Genomic DNA, 14,337 nt, shown 5'->3' with positions numbered 1-14,337 from the left:
GTCTCGAGGTTATGTCGAGTTGAGTCTCGAGGTTATGTCGAGTCGAGTCTCGAGGTCGAGTCGAGTCACGAGGTTATGTCGAGTCTCGAGGTCGAGTGGAGTCACGAGGTTATGTCGAGTCTAGAGGTTATGTCGAGTCCAGTCTCGAGGTAGAGTCGAGTCACGAGGTTATGTCGAGTCTCAAGGTTATGTCGAGTCCAGTCTCGAGGTAGAGTCGAGTCACGAGGTTATGTCGAGTCGAGTCTTGAGGTTGATTCGAGTCACGATGTTGTCGAGGCGAGTCTCGAGGTTGTCGAGTCTCAGGGTTATGTCGAGTCGAGTCTCGAGGTCATGTCAAGTCTCAAGGTTATGTCGAGTCGAGTCTCGAGGTCGAGTGGAGTCACGAGGTTATGTCGAGTCTTGAGGTTATGTCGAGTCCAGTCTCGAGGTAGAGTCGAGTCACGAGGTTATGTCGAGTCTCAAAGTTATGTCGAGTCCAGTCTCGAGGTTATGTCGAGTCCAGTCTTGAGGTTGATTCGAGTCACGAGGTTGTCGAGGCGAGTCTCGAGGTTGTCGAGTCTATGTCGAGTCCAGTCTTGAGGTTGATTCGAGTCACGAGGTTGTCGAGGCGAGTCTCGAGGTTGTCGAGTCTCGAGGTTATGTCAAGTCGAGTCTCGAGGTTATGTCGACTCGAGTCTTGAGATTAAGTCGTGTCGAGTCTTGAGGTTATGTCGAGTCGAGTTTCGAGGTTATGTCAAGTCAAGTCTCGAGATTAAGTCATGTCGAGTCTCGAGGTTATGTCGAGTCGAGCCTCGAGGTTATGTCGAGTCTCGAGGTTATGGCGAGTCGAGCCGAGTCACAAAGTTGTAAAGACGACTCGTGCTAAGTCAAACGGATGTCCAGTCGAGTCTCGAGATTATGTTGAGTCGTGTCACGGGGTTATGTCGAGTCGAGTCACAAGGTTTTAAAGACGCGTCGTGCCAAGTCAAAAGGATGCTGAGTCAAGTCCGAAGTTATGTCGAGTCGAGTCTCGAGGTTATGTCGAGTCGAGCCACGAGGTTATGTCGATTCAAGCCGAGTCACAAAGTTGTAAAGACGACTCGTGCTAAGTCAAAAGGATGTGGAGTCGAGTCTCGAGATTATGTTGAGTCGTGTCACGGGTTATGTCGAGTCGAGTCTTGAGGTTATGTCGAGTTGAATCGAGTGACGAGGTTTTGTTGTTGAGTCGAGTCACGAGGTTATTTCAAGTCAAGTCGAGCCGAATCACAGGTTAGTCAAGGCCTTCACCATTGTTCCACAGCCCACCCACAAAGCACTAAGCTTAATCTTTGAAGAAAACCTTACTGTCAATGTAAAAAAAACATGCAATATAGTCTGCAGATAATTTGATTGCTTTTTGATTGCCCTGATGTTCCGCGATGTCACTAGCAGGTGGGAACTAATCTACGAAGTTTTTCGAATCAGCTTGTTGAGACATCAAATTTGTGACTCGACTCCTAGTCCCTGAGACTCGAGTCTAATTTTCTGGGGTTTACGGCTAAAAAAGTCAGGCCTAAGGTTATCAAAGTCAGGTTCAAGATTTGTGTTTCAACCCTGAAGTAATGTGCCACAGTATGGTATCCAGCCTGTGTTTAAATTCCATCAATTAGCCTATTGGACATAAAGAAGCACTAATGGAACGAGTCATATGCTCGTATGCTTGTCACATCTAATGAAAGGATGCTCTTCATGCTGCTACCAAGTAATGACAACAAATGCATTTTGTTCTCCTCTAGCTGCACAGTTGGCTCACAGTAGGGACCCAAGTTCCTAACTCAGCAGAATCCCAGCCTGCACCAAGTCACAATCACAGCCCGCCATCGCTCGCTTACGAGCGAGATTGAATTCCAGCATGAAATTTAATCTTATTATTCAAACACTCGCTTTATTTTCAAGCTTAAAAAAAAGAAAAGGGGCACATGCATTGGATTCTAGGCCTGATTTTTGGCATCAAAAAAGGGCTGAGAGAGCATCAATTCAATTCAGACACAAGATTTTAAATTAGGCTTCCAACCCAGAATAGAGTGATGAAGTAGGGTTTATATAAGAATTTAAAGTCCAGTTTAGCCTGGTTTCGGGTTTCAAACCTGTGTTGGTATTTCAAAGTAGTGCCAGGATTCCGAATTAGGTTCCCAAACCTGACATAGGGATCTGAAGCATTGAAGATTTTGTCAACAGAGACGATAATGAAAATATTTCGTCGACGAACAATAATTTCATGACGATGACGAGCGATAACCAGAGCTGGGTAAAGTAGCCAAAAATTTTACTCAAGTAAGAGTAGCGTTACTTTAAAATAATATAACTCAAGTAAGAGCTGCAGCTATCGAATATTTTAGTAGTCTATTAATCGATGGACTAGTTCGAATAATCGAGTAATCGGATAAGAAACATGAAAAATTAAAATACCTGAGCTGAGCCTCAAACGGTATAAATTTATTTGAAAAAATGAGGATTTATGTAAAACAAAAGAACAATTGGCTAACTTACAAAGAATAAGTCCACTAGCTTAATTGCTATAAAATGCTGTTTTGCGTTTTGTTTTTTAACAATGCTCTAAATGCACTAAATCCGGACCTCAGTGGCACTTTTCCTATCGTGTTTTCCACGTCTCTCTCCCCTAACACACCTGAATCAAATGATTATGTCATCAGCAACCTCTCCAGAAGCCTGATAATTTTGATTCAGGTGTGCTGGAGGAGGGAAACATGGAAAACACGACAGGAAAAGTGGCACCGAGGTCCGAATTTAGTGAACCCTGCTCTAAACAAATGGTTCAGACACATATTCCCACAATAAAGGCTAAATATACCTTTAAACTAAATTACAAATGCATTAAAAAATCATTAGCTCAAACAAAAACTTTGCTTACGTTGCTCTTAACAGTGAGCAGTTGGATTCAGCCATGTGAAAAGAGGAAGACCAGAGGCCAGTGTATCCACCCTAATCAATAAAACTAAATGCAAACACGTTCAAAATAAACTATAACAACTCCACTTTAATTAAACGAATACTCGAGGCAACAAAATTTAATTTGAATATTTTTTTCTAATCGAATACTCGAGTTAATCGATTAATCGTTGCAGCACTAAACTCAAGTAAAAGTGAAAGCAGTCATCCAAAAAATGTATTCAAGTCCGAGAAAAAAAGTATTTGGTGAAAGGAATACTCAATTAATGAGTAACATTGCAAGTAACTGCTTAAGATGTTTTTTTTTTTTTAACAATATAGTATTTTTTTTCTCAACACAAAGTTATTTATACGAACGGTCATGATTATACTGTGACATATTACATACAGTGGGGCAAATAAGTATTCAGTCAACCATTAATTGTGCAAGTTCTCCCACTTGAAAATTTTAGAGGCCTGTAATTGTCAACATGGGTACCCTAATTTTCGGACTATAAGCCGCTACTTTTTTCTCTCACTTTTAATCCTGCGGCTTATAGTCCAGTGCGGTTTATTCGTTAATTTATTTGGATTAATAGATAGGACTTTATTTGACAGCGGCGTCATAAGACTGCCATAAGACCACCATAATTAGGACATGACACTAACATGAGCATTAATGAATGCTTTTGACAGATGTCATTAAGTGTCTTCCAGCAAATTATATCACCAACTCCATTTATGTCAATCCTCGATCTTTTACATGCTTTCAAAGTGATATAATTTGACATCTGTCATAACCATTCATTAATGCTCATGGCAGTGTCATGTCATAATAATGATGGTTTTATGAAAGTCTTATAGCGCCACTGTCAAAAAAAGTAGCTAACTAGCAATTAATGAAACAACTGGAACAGTAACTGAAGAAATAATTAGCACAGAACATGAATTTTGATATTTACATATGCAGAGCTGCAATGCATGCTAGAAGGCATGTTGGACAACAGCAATGTTGACAGCAGGTGGCGGCAGAGGTTGACTATCTCCCCCAAGTGGCCAGTGATGGGAAAATGATGCTTCTTGAATTAATGAAGCTTTGGAGCCAGTGGTTCATTTGGTTTTATGACAGACTTATGATGCCGCTGTCAAATAAAGTGTTACCGGTTAATATCTTTTGGTGTAAAGACCCCAATCTACATTGAGCACAGCTGCGGCTTATAGTCCAGTGCGGCTTATCTATGAACAAATGCCTTTTTCATGTCAAATTTGGTGGGTGGCGGCTTATAGTCAGGTGCGCCTTATTGTCCAGAAATTACGGTACATGTACCGTTACACCCTTTAGGTATGATCATTTGATATTCAAACAACTCTTGATATTTTCATTTTTATAACATTTGAAAAATGTCTTTAACTAGTAAGTCGCCATTGTTGTTGACGACGCAATGCACTCTGGGTGGTGATGTCACTAGGCAGCGCTGCAGTACCTCCATAGAGTCACTCGTTAGCAGTGTTGTTAATTTTACTTTAAAATAGTAATTAATTACAGTTACAAATTACTTCTCCCAAAAAGTAATTGCGTTAGTAACTCAGTTACCTGAATGTAAGAGTAATTAGTTACTTGGCAAAGTAACTAGTGATAATTTTTTGTTTTTTTTTTCTAAACAAAAAACAAAAAAAACAACAACAAAAAAACAGGTCACACAATGTGAAGTTTAAAGGATTTGGGGGACAATTGGCCCTAGCCCAATTCTTTACCCTCCACTTAACTAGACACAAGGGTATTGCGATAACTAGCTAGTAACCTTTTCTATGTGTGGAAGTCATTTAAAGTTGTGAATCAACCGTTAAAGTTGTTAAAATTGCTCCCGTTATTGCATTAGTTCCCTTCTGTCTACTTTAAACATGTGTAAGTTTTAAAACTGTTTCATCATTTAAAGATAGATTTAAGTTAAGATTTTGCCGATTTAGGAGCATTTTAGATTTTAAAAAATTACTTAGGTTCGCTAGGAAGGATCTCTACATCAGGGCCTTCCTAAGAGGTCTACTGCTTTAAGATGGCGGCTGTTTACAAACGCATGTAGTCCTTAAAACATGTTGGCAATGCAGCAGTGTCTGTCATTTGCATCTAGTTCTATAATATGATATCTACCGTGTCATGTGGGCGTAGTTTGTCGGCTATGGCTGCAGTCAGGTATTATTGGAGCCACCTAGCATCGCGGTTGCAACGGCGTCTTCCCCGCTCCTGCTCTGCTCTCGTCCCCGTGAGTCCGTTTCTCTCAGACTTTTTTTTATTCAACCAACTTAGTAACGCATAGTAACGCACGCCTTTCCCGCCTCAGTAACGGTAACGGCGTTGCCAAGATGAGAAAAGTAATTAATTAGATTACTCATTGCTGAAAAAAATAACGCCGTTAGTAACGCCGTTATATTGTAACGCCGTTATTAACAACACTGCTCGTTAGCTACATAAACATGTCGTCAGTTCTGGCCTTCCAATTTGAACCCGAGTGGAAAAGTGATGAGCAGGACAGCACTGTCGATATTTCACAAAACGAACAGCAGAGGCAATTAAATGAATATCTCCAGCGGCATTTGAACCCATATTTGCCGTGTGACAGACAAGCGCGTAGACACAGGACTATACTTCCACGTGACGTTAGAGTCATGATTTTCCTTATAAAGCAATCACAACCGACAAGTGTCGTCTGTCTGTGGGGTAAAACCTGAAACGGAAACGCAACTGAAAAGAAAGTGCGGCTGGCTTGACCACGGAATTAGAAAATGCGGCTCACTTCAGACATCAAGCAGACTACAATTGCATAGGGAGCGGGTAACCGACCGCGTTCTGATCCCACCTCGATCAGGTCAAGACTCAAACCCGCGCCGCACGATGCGTCCACTCGGCAGTCGGAAACACTAACCGCTAGGCCATAAACTCGAGCTGAAAGCTAGCCGCCAGCGCACCCACATGAAGGCATTGGCGGGAAGGTTTTCCACACACCATTCACACACGCGTACCCGTTACAGTCACCCCCCCGAAAACCTTCCCTGCTGATCCGGGTCACGGCACCAATGTCACCGGCGTGTCCGCCCCGCATTGACCGTGTTCCGATCCCACCTCGCTCAGGTCAAGACTCAAACCCGCGCCGCACGGTGCGTCCACTCGGCAGGTGGAAACGCTAACCGCTAGGCCATAAACTCGAGCTGACGGCTAGCCGCCAGCGCACCCACATGAAGGCATTGGCGGGAAGGTTTTCCCCACACCGCTCACTCACTCACCCCCAGAAACCTTCACTGCTGATCCAGGTCACGGCACCAATGTAACCAGCTTGTCCGCACCGCATTGACCGCATTCCGATCCCACCTCGCTCAGGTCAAGATGCGAACTCGCGCCGCACGACGCGTCCACTCGGCAGACGGAAACACGAACCGCTAGGCCATATGCTCGAGCTGAAAGCCTAGTCGCCAGCTACCCACATGAAGGCATCGGAGGGAAGGTTTTCCACACACCGCTCACACACGTGGACCTGCGTGTACCCATTACAAGTGCATAAAAGTGTTTATTGAACATACAAAAAAACAAGCGATCGCGAAAAGGGAGACACAAAAAGGGTCCGTGACAGTAGGTCTGGATTAGTGCTGCGATGATTAATCGATTAACTCTAGTATTCGATTAGAAAAAACAATTTCGAATTTAATTTTGCTGCCTTGAGTATTCGTTTATTTAAAGTGGCGTTGTAATGGTTTGTTTTGAAAGTGTTTCATTTAGAATTAATTGATTTGGGTGGATACACTGCCCTCTAGCCTGCCTTCTTTCACATGGCTGAATCCAGCTGCTCCCTGTTAAAGCAAACATGAGCTAAGTTTTTGTTTGAGCTAATGATTTTTTAATACATTTGTAATTTAGTTTAAAGGTATATTTAGCCTTTTTTGTGGGAATATGTGTTTGACTTAGGGCTGTCAAAATTATCGCGTTAACGGGCGGTAATTAATTTTTAAAATTAATTACGTTAAAATATTTGACACAATTAACGCACATGCCCCGCTCAAACATTAAAATGACAGCAGTGTAATGTCCGCTTGTTACTTGTTTTTTTGGTGTTTGGCGCCCTCTGCTGGCGTTTGGGTCCAACTGATTTTATGGGTTAGTACCATGAGTGAGCATGGTGTAATTATTGACGTCAACAATGGCGAGCTACTAGTTTATTTTTTGAATGAAAATTTTACAAATTTTAATAAAATGAAAACATTAAGAGGGGTTTTAATATAAAATTTCTATAACTTGTATTAACATTTATCTTTTAAGAACGACAAGTCTTTCTAGCCATGGATAGCTTTGAGAGAATGTTAATAATGTTAATGCCATCTTGTTGATTTATTGTTGTAATAAACAAATACAGTACTTATGTACCGTATGTTGAATGTATATATCCGTCTTGTGTCTCATCTTTCCATTCCAACAATAATTTACAGAAAAATATGGCCTATTTTATAGATGGTTTGAATTGCGATTAATTAATTTTTAAACTGTAATTAACTCGATTAAAAAGCGTTTAATTGTTTGACAGCCCTAGTTTGAACTATTTGTTAAGAGCATTGTAAAAAAAAAAAAACTTGGCATTTTATAGCATTTAAACTAGCGGACTTTTTCTATGTAAGTTAGCCAATTGTTGTACATATATCCTCATTTATTTATTTATTTTTATACCGTTTGAGGCTCAGGTTAGGTATTTTAAGTTTTTATGTTCCTTACCCGATTACTCGATTATTCGAACTAACTAGTTCATCGATTAATCGACTATTAAAATAATCGATAGCTGCAGGGCTAGGCTGGATTAATAAAGAAACAAAAACTCGAGGGAAAAAAGCGGTGAGAGGCAGACAAACGGGGAAAAAAAAGCAATGATTCAAACAGCAATGAAGGGATGTATAAACTCTCAAATGGGAGCAAGTCAATAACCCGGCAAGCCGCCTAGGATTGGTTTGAAGATACTTCTGATGAGCTGGAATTGGATGCAGGTACGGCGTTGGGAACTCATTTAAGAAAACAATCTGACCAGCAGCAGAATGTGACAAAATCATGCCGGTCGTCATTCTAGCTTCGTTTGCTAGCTAGTACAGCTATTCTCCCAGTCCAGCACAACTGCGTCATCACCCCCAGTGTGCATTGCGCGCGTAAAACATGGCGCCCCCCGTAGGTCCAAACTGTACTAAATATTATAGATTTTTAATCAATGGCAATAATATATGTTTCTAATAACATATTTTAGTAAAAGAGAACAATTGTGGCTTATTAAAGCCTAAAAGTCTTTAAAGTGCATGTGACACGAAAAACTATGTTTATTTCATAATATAAGCACGCGGTATTTTATGCTCCTGAATGATATGGACCGCTTGGATGTGTGTGGAAGCGATCGCTATATTTTAGGGTTGTCAAACGATTAAAATTTTTAATCGAGTTAATTACGGCTTAAAAATTAATCAATCGTAATTAATCGCAATTAATCGCAATTCAAACCATCTATAAAATATGCCATATTTTTCTGTAAATCATTGTTGGAATGGAAAGATAAGACAAGATGGATATATACATTCAACATACGGTACATAAGGACTGTATTTGTTTATTATAACAATAAATCAACAAGATGGCATTAACATTATTAACATTCTGTTCAAGCTATCCATGGATAGAAAGACTTGTAGTTCTTAAAAGATAAATGTTAGTACAAGTTATAGAAATTTTATATTAAAACCCCTTTTAATGTTTTCGTTTTAATAAAATTTGTAAAATTTTCAGTCAAAAAAAATAAACTAGAAGCCCGCCATTGTTGTCAATAATTACTTACACAATGCTCATGGGTGCTGAAGCCTATAAAATCAGTTGCACCCAAGCGCCAGCAGAGGGCGGCAAAACTCCATAAAACACAATTAACAAGTTGGCATTTCACTCTACTGTCATTTAAATCTGTCTATGCTGTCCTCACTGCGAAGCGTCTACTTTTTCCAAAGCTAGGCAGCTCGTGAACGACGCCTTAATAATCAGACTTCTTCCTTTTTCATCTGATTTATTAATAAAATGGCCTCAAACCACTGTCCTCTTTAGACCATAGTGAAACTACAAAAAAAAGTACACAAGCATTGCATTAGCAACAACGTTAGCTTAGCACGCTATACAGGTTCACTAAACATAAACAAAAAGCGTCTCATACAAAAAATATAACATTTCGTTTACTAACATAATATGTACATTCTTTACAACAACCATACTTACGGACAAATCTTGTCCAAGGATCATATAAGCACAACATTACAACGTAGGCGTCAGCCCGAGACGTCGTGCAGCCATGTTGAACTGGCAAGAAAACAATAAACCATGTTGCAAAGCGACCACAAGAGTTCGCTGTTAGACAGCACAAAAAGCCTTGTTGTAAAACTTACCAAAAGGCAGAATACTGTCTGAGCGGGACATGTGCGTTAATTGCATCAAATATTTTAACGTGATTAATAAAAAAAATTAATTACCGCCCGTTAACGCGATAATTTTGACAGCCCTACTATATTTATTTAGTTTTTTGAATCCCGCACCATGAAAATGAGTGACTTCCGGCTTCGGTCTTACATTGAGGAGGAGGGCGCTGTGACGTGTACGGGTGAAGGCGTCCTCTTCACTAAACAACCGTACTGTTGTTTATGAGGACTAAGGATTGAGCTGATTTTTCAGATTAATACGTTTATTTTTCACATCACGCCAGCCAAACGGCTGCAGAAAAATCTTGCTTTATGAGGGAGAGGCGTGTGCGCCTTTTTGGAGTTTCAAAAGGTTCCCATTCACCGTGGATATTGGCCAAGCCCTGCTACTGTGGGACCATTGGACTTACGAGGAAGTGACTAAACATCTTGTTTTGTATTATGTCAAATATTAATACAGCGATTACAAAGTAAACACTACAAACTTTCTTTAAATAAAGGACTACTTACGTTTGATCATTGATAGGCATATAAAAAGCTCTCCTCAAGCACATTAGCTGCACGTTAGCTGCACAACAACTGCAGCCGCCCGCCTCCGGGGAACGAACTGTAAATTGCTCTCCGCCGGGCGGGTTGCCAATCCGCGAAGACAATCGACAACCCAGTCGTCATGTCAAATAATTCGGGCTAGTTATGTGTGATTTTCCGCTTCGAAGACTTTGAAACATCACTTGGTTCGGGTTAGCATGTCAGCTAGCTGTCACACCTCTTGGTGTGTTTACATTCTCCGAAGCCGGGGAAGGGAAATGACATATGTCCGATTTAGGTGTCATAAAATGTTTGTTCGGGAGGTGCGACAGTCAAGGTGAAGTCGACAGTTTTGACCATTATGGAGTAATTTTGCCATGTCGTCCTGAATAAGTACATTTTCATTATTTCATATTCCATTTAGCACAAGACTGTTATTTGTCATGACCATGCCATTTATTTAGCAATTGGGGAAGATACTCAGATAAAAAGAATATCCTGTAAAAATATAGCTAGTAAAGAGACAGAAACAATGACATTTTGCAGCTCTCTTCGTCGTGTTTTCCTCGTTGTGATTAGTTCCCCCTCGACGGGCTGACTGATCTTTCTCAAGCCATTTATTTAGCTATCGGGTAAAAATACTTGGATAGAAAGAATATCCTGTAAAAATATTTGAGTAGAGAGACTGAAACAATGACATTTTGGGGCTCTCTTCGTCGCGTTTTCCTCGTTCTGAATAATTCCCCCTCAATGGGCTGAATCGTAAAACCGATGAGCCCAGTCTCCCGCTGACGTCATCCACCTGTTGGGGACGCTCGAGCCCTATAATGGTTGGTGTGGCTAACCGGCAGATTAAAAGACTAATTTTTCATCATCTGCGCTTTGCTAAATTGTTGTATATAGTCGAATCGTCTCAAAATATAATTCTAATTCACATAATAATGCTATTTAAGACTTTTTTTCTCCTGTCGTATGCTCTTTAAGTCTGAGGTTCCCTTTAAGGGTTCAAACTTAAGTCAACTTATGAAATCAGGGTTTTGAGACCTGGTTAAGGCTTCAAACCAGAGTTGGAGTGTTCATTCAGGGTTTCTCAGAAGAGGCTTAAAGCCAGCGTCAGGGTTTCGATTCAGAGTTATTGCACCCCCGGATCATCAGTTTCCAACGAAATCCAATCGGCGCAGCTTGATGCCTCATTTATCGATTGCTTCTCCCTGAGCCGTAAGTGATGGATGCTGTATCTGATGACCTTGGTCTCTCTTGCCTCCCTGGGGGGTAATGAGAGGTGGGGTACGCGTTGGTCTTGGGAATAACGTGCTACACTTTTATCTTTGGCTACCGGCGCTACCTTCACACCCCCTCCTTTTTTGTTGTTTTCTAGAACAGTCTTTCGCAGCCACCTGTGTGTGTGATCCGGCTAGCTCTCTCTATATCGCCACGGAAACACACATGACACATTCTTGTGTTGTAGTGTAGGAAAATAAAGGAGAGGAAAAGAGAAGGGGGAAGGGAGGCATTTGCAGCACGAGCACACGACCACGCACACCCCCCCGCGCACGTTTACCTAGAGGCATGCCTTTGTTGAGGAGATGTGAGCTTCCCATGGTTTTCACATGTAGAATCCGCTCGGCATACAGTATGGCGGCAGCTCCCTCGCTCACAAACGCGTACACATGTGCTAGGCCCCCCTCCCTCGCTCTCTCGCAAGCCTTCCGTTCTGCCTCCTCACCCTCTCCCTGTTTTTTCTCTCTCTGCTACAGCAAATCCCTCCCTTTCTTTTTGTGGCAGTAGGGAGGGCAGGAAGAAGAATGTGAACGAGACGGTCTGTACGTGTGTGTGTTAGAACCAGTTGAAAAGGGGCAGAGCTAAAGCTCATCTTTTGTCTCCTGAAGCTGAAAATATAAAAAAGAAAACAGGTTACGCAATGTTGCGAGAGAGAACAAACTTGTTCCCGATTGACACCTTGTTCAACCCTCCTGCGTGTTACTTTAGGGGCAACATCGACACTTTAAAAGAACCCAATGGATGTGCTGAAGTACTGAAACTTGGCTTTTATAATGACACCTTTCATGCCTTTAGTTGGAATTAGTTATATTCCAGATCAAAGCCCTAGATGCCTCTTTTTCTTTATTTGCATCTAGGCCTGTCACAATAACAAATTTTAGTGTGCGATAATTATTCTCATAAATTATTGCGATATGCGATATTATTGCGCGCCCCCCCCCCCCCCCAATTTTTTTTTAAACCAATTTACAATAACACAGTGAAAATACAGTATATGGCGGAAAACACTCAGGTGACTTGAAGTTCCGCTCTGAGATCCCCAATTTGGCCAAATTTCAAAATTGTCCCATATGCATGTGTGATACATCATTGGAAAGCTTAAAATTAGGGCTGTCAAACGATTAAAAATTTTAATCGAGTTAATTACAGCTTAAAAATTAATCGTAATTAATCGCAATTCAAACCATCTATAAAATATGCCATATTTTTCAGTAAATTATTGTTGGAATGGAACGATAAGACACAAGATGGATATATACATTCAACATAAGGTACATAAGGACTGTATTTGTTTATTATTAGGGCTGTCAAACGATTAAAATTTTTAATCGAGTTAATTACAGCTTAAAAATTAATTAATCGTAATTAATCGCAATTCAAACCATCTATAAAATATGCCATATTTTTCAGTAAATTATTGTTGGAATGGAAAGATAAGATACAAGATGGATATATACATTCAACATACGGTTCATAAGGACTGTATTTGTTCATTATTAGGGCTGTCAAACGATTAAAATTTTTAATCGAGTTAATTACAGCTTAAAAATGAATTAATCAATCGTAATTAATCGAAATTAATCGCAATTCAAACCATCTATAAAATATGCCATATTTTTCTGTAAATTATAAATATATTCTGTAAAATAATTTGTTGGAATGGAAAGATAAGACACAAGATGGATATATACATTCAACATACGGTACATAAGGACTGTAGTGGGCATTTCACTCTACTGTCATTTAAATCTGTCTATGCTGTCCTCACTCCGAAGTGTCTACTTTTTCCAAAGGCTGTCCTCACTCCGAAGCGTCTACTTTTTCCAAAGCTAGACAGCTAGTGAACGACGCCTTAATAATCAGACTTCTTCCTTTTTCATCTGATTTATTAATAAAATGGCCTCAAACCACTGTCCTCTTTAGACCGTAGTGAAACTACAAAAAAAAAGTACACAAGCATTGCATTAGCAACAACGTTAGCTTAGCACGCTATACAGGTTCACTAAACATAAACAAAAAGCGTCTCATACAAAAAATAGAACATTTCGCTTACTAACATAATATGTACATTCTTTACAACAACCATACTTACGGACAAATCTTGTCCAAGGATCATATAAGCACAACATTACAACGTAGGCGTCAGCCCGAGACGTCGTGCAGCCATATTGAACTGGCAAGAAAGCAATAAACCATGTCGCAAAGCGACCACAAGAGTTCGCTGTTTGACAGCACAAAAAACCTTGCTGTAAAACTTAACCAAAAGGCAGAATACTGTCTGAGCGGGACATGTGCGTTAATTGCGTCAAATATTTTAACGTGATTAATAAAACCCTAATTGGAGGCGAGAACACGCTAGAGCAGAATTAAAGACGCCACAATTTTAACGAGCTATTATCGCGTACTTACCTTGTTTCGATTCAAAAACTCCATGTAGCATGTATCACGGCCACAGCCAGATTTTTATTTTATTTTATGGGTGAAACATGGTGATATAACAAGGGTCGCGATGCAGAAATCGCAGACAACAAGGAGTGGTTGAGATTTTCTTTTTCACATAGTTACCCTTTTAAACGTTATTTTTCAAAAAATTTTTTTTGTTTGGATCGATTATTTATCATCTAACATATCAGGGAAAATGCGACAGTAACAAAAAAATATACAGTTTAGCGATAGTAATGAAGTAGATATCCGAGACTTTTTTACAGACGCCAAATTTTTCACTGTGACGTAATTCCTTTAAAAGTTTAAAATATGCGAGTGAATAATTTTTTTAAGTCGTTTTTTTTTCTAAACTAAAATTTAGACATCAATTAATGATTCTAAGCTAGAAATGACAGACAGTTTGAATAATAAATATAATTACTTACCTTCTTTTTATGGCTAGGTTTAAACAAAAGCGGTTGCATGACGTCTGTAAACGGGGGTTTTCTGGGTAAAACGGACAAAATAAAAATAGTTCGGAGGCTTAGTGCACCATGAATCTGCTATGGTAGCATATAAACATATTGTTCTATCAAGCACAACAATTGTTTTGGCTTCAAATACAGCAATTTATTTTAAAGAGGGGTGCTAGAGCAGAAACTGCTTTTTCAGTCTTGTCTGTGTTTTCCGCCATATATTAATAGATCAAGTACACCCATTTAAACG

At 40.0% G+C, this 14,337-nt stretch overlaps 1 protein-coding gene across 1 annotated transcript in view; it reads right to left on the bottom strand.

Annotated features, from left to right (window-relative positions):
* Positions 1–11,672, bottom strand: part of LOC130924117 (C-terminal binding protein 1) — a 32,732-nt gene extending 21,060 nt beyond the window's left edge. The window contains exon 1 of the mRNA XM_057850464.1: positions 11,468–11,672. Within this exon, the coding sequence (XP_057706447.1) occupies positions 11,468–11,507 (40 nt within the window). The 5' untranslated portion in view covers positions 11,508–11,672. The remainder of the gene's footprint in view (positions 1–11,467) is intronic.
* Between the last annotated feature and the right edge of the window lie 2,665 nt (positions 11,673–14,337).

Source organism: Corythoichthys intestinalis, chromosome 11 (genome assembly GCF_030265065.1).
Source record: "Corythoichthys intestinalis isolate RoL2023-P3 chromosome 11, ASM3026506v1, whole genome shotgun sequence".
Lineage (NCBI taxonomy): Eukaryota > Metazoa > Chordata > Actinopteri > Syngnathiformes > Syngnathidae > Corythoichthys > Corythoichthys intestinalis.
The sequence above is the reverse complement of the archived record's forward strand: the minus strand, read 5'-3'. Positions and strand labels throughout refer to the sequence as shown.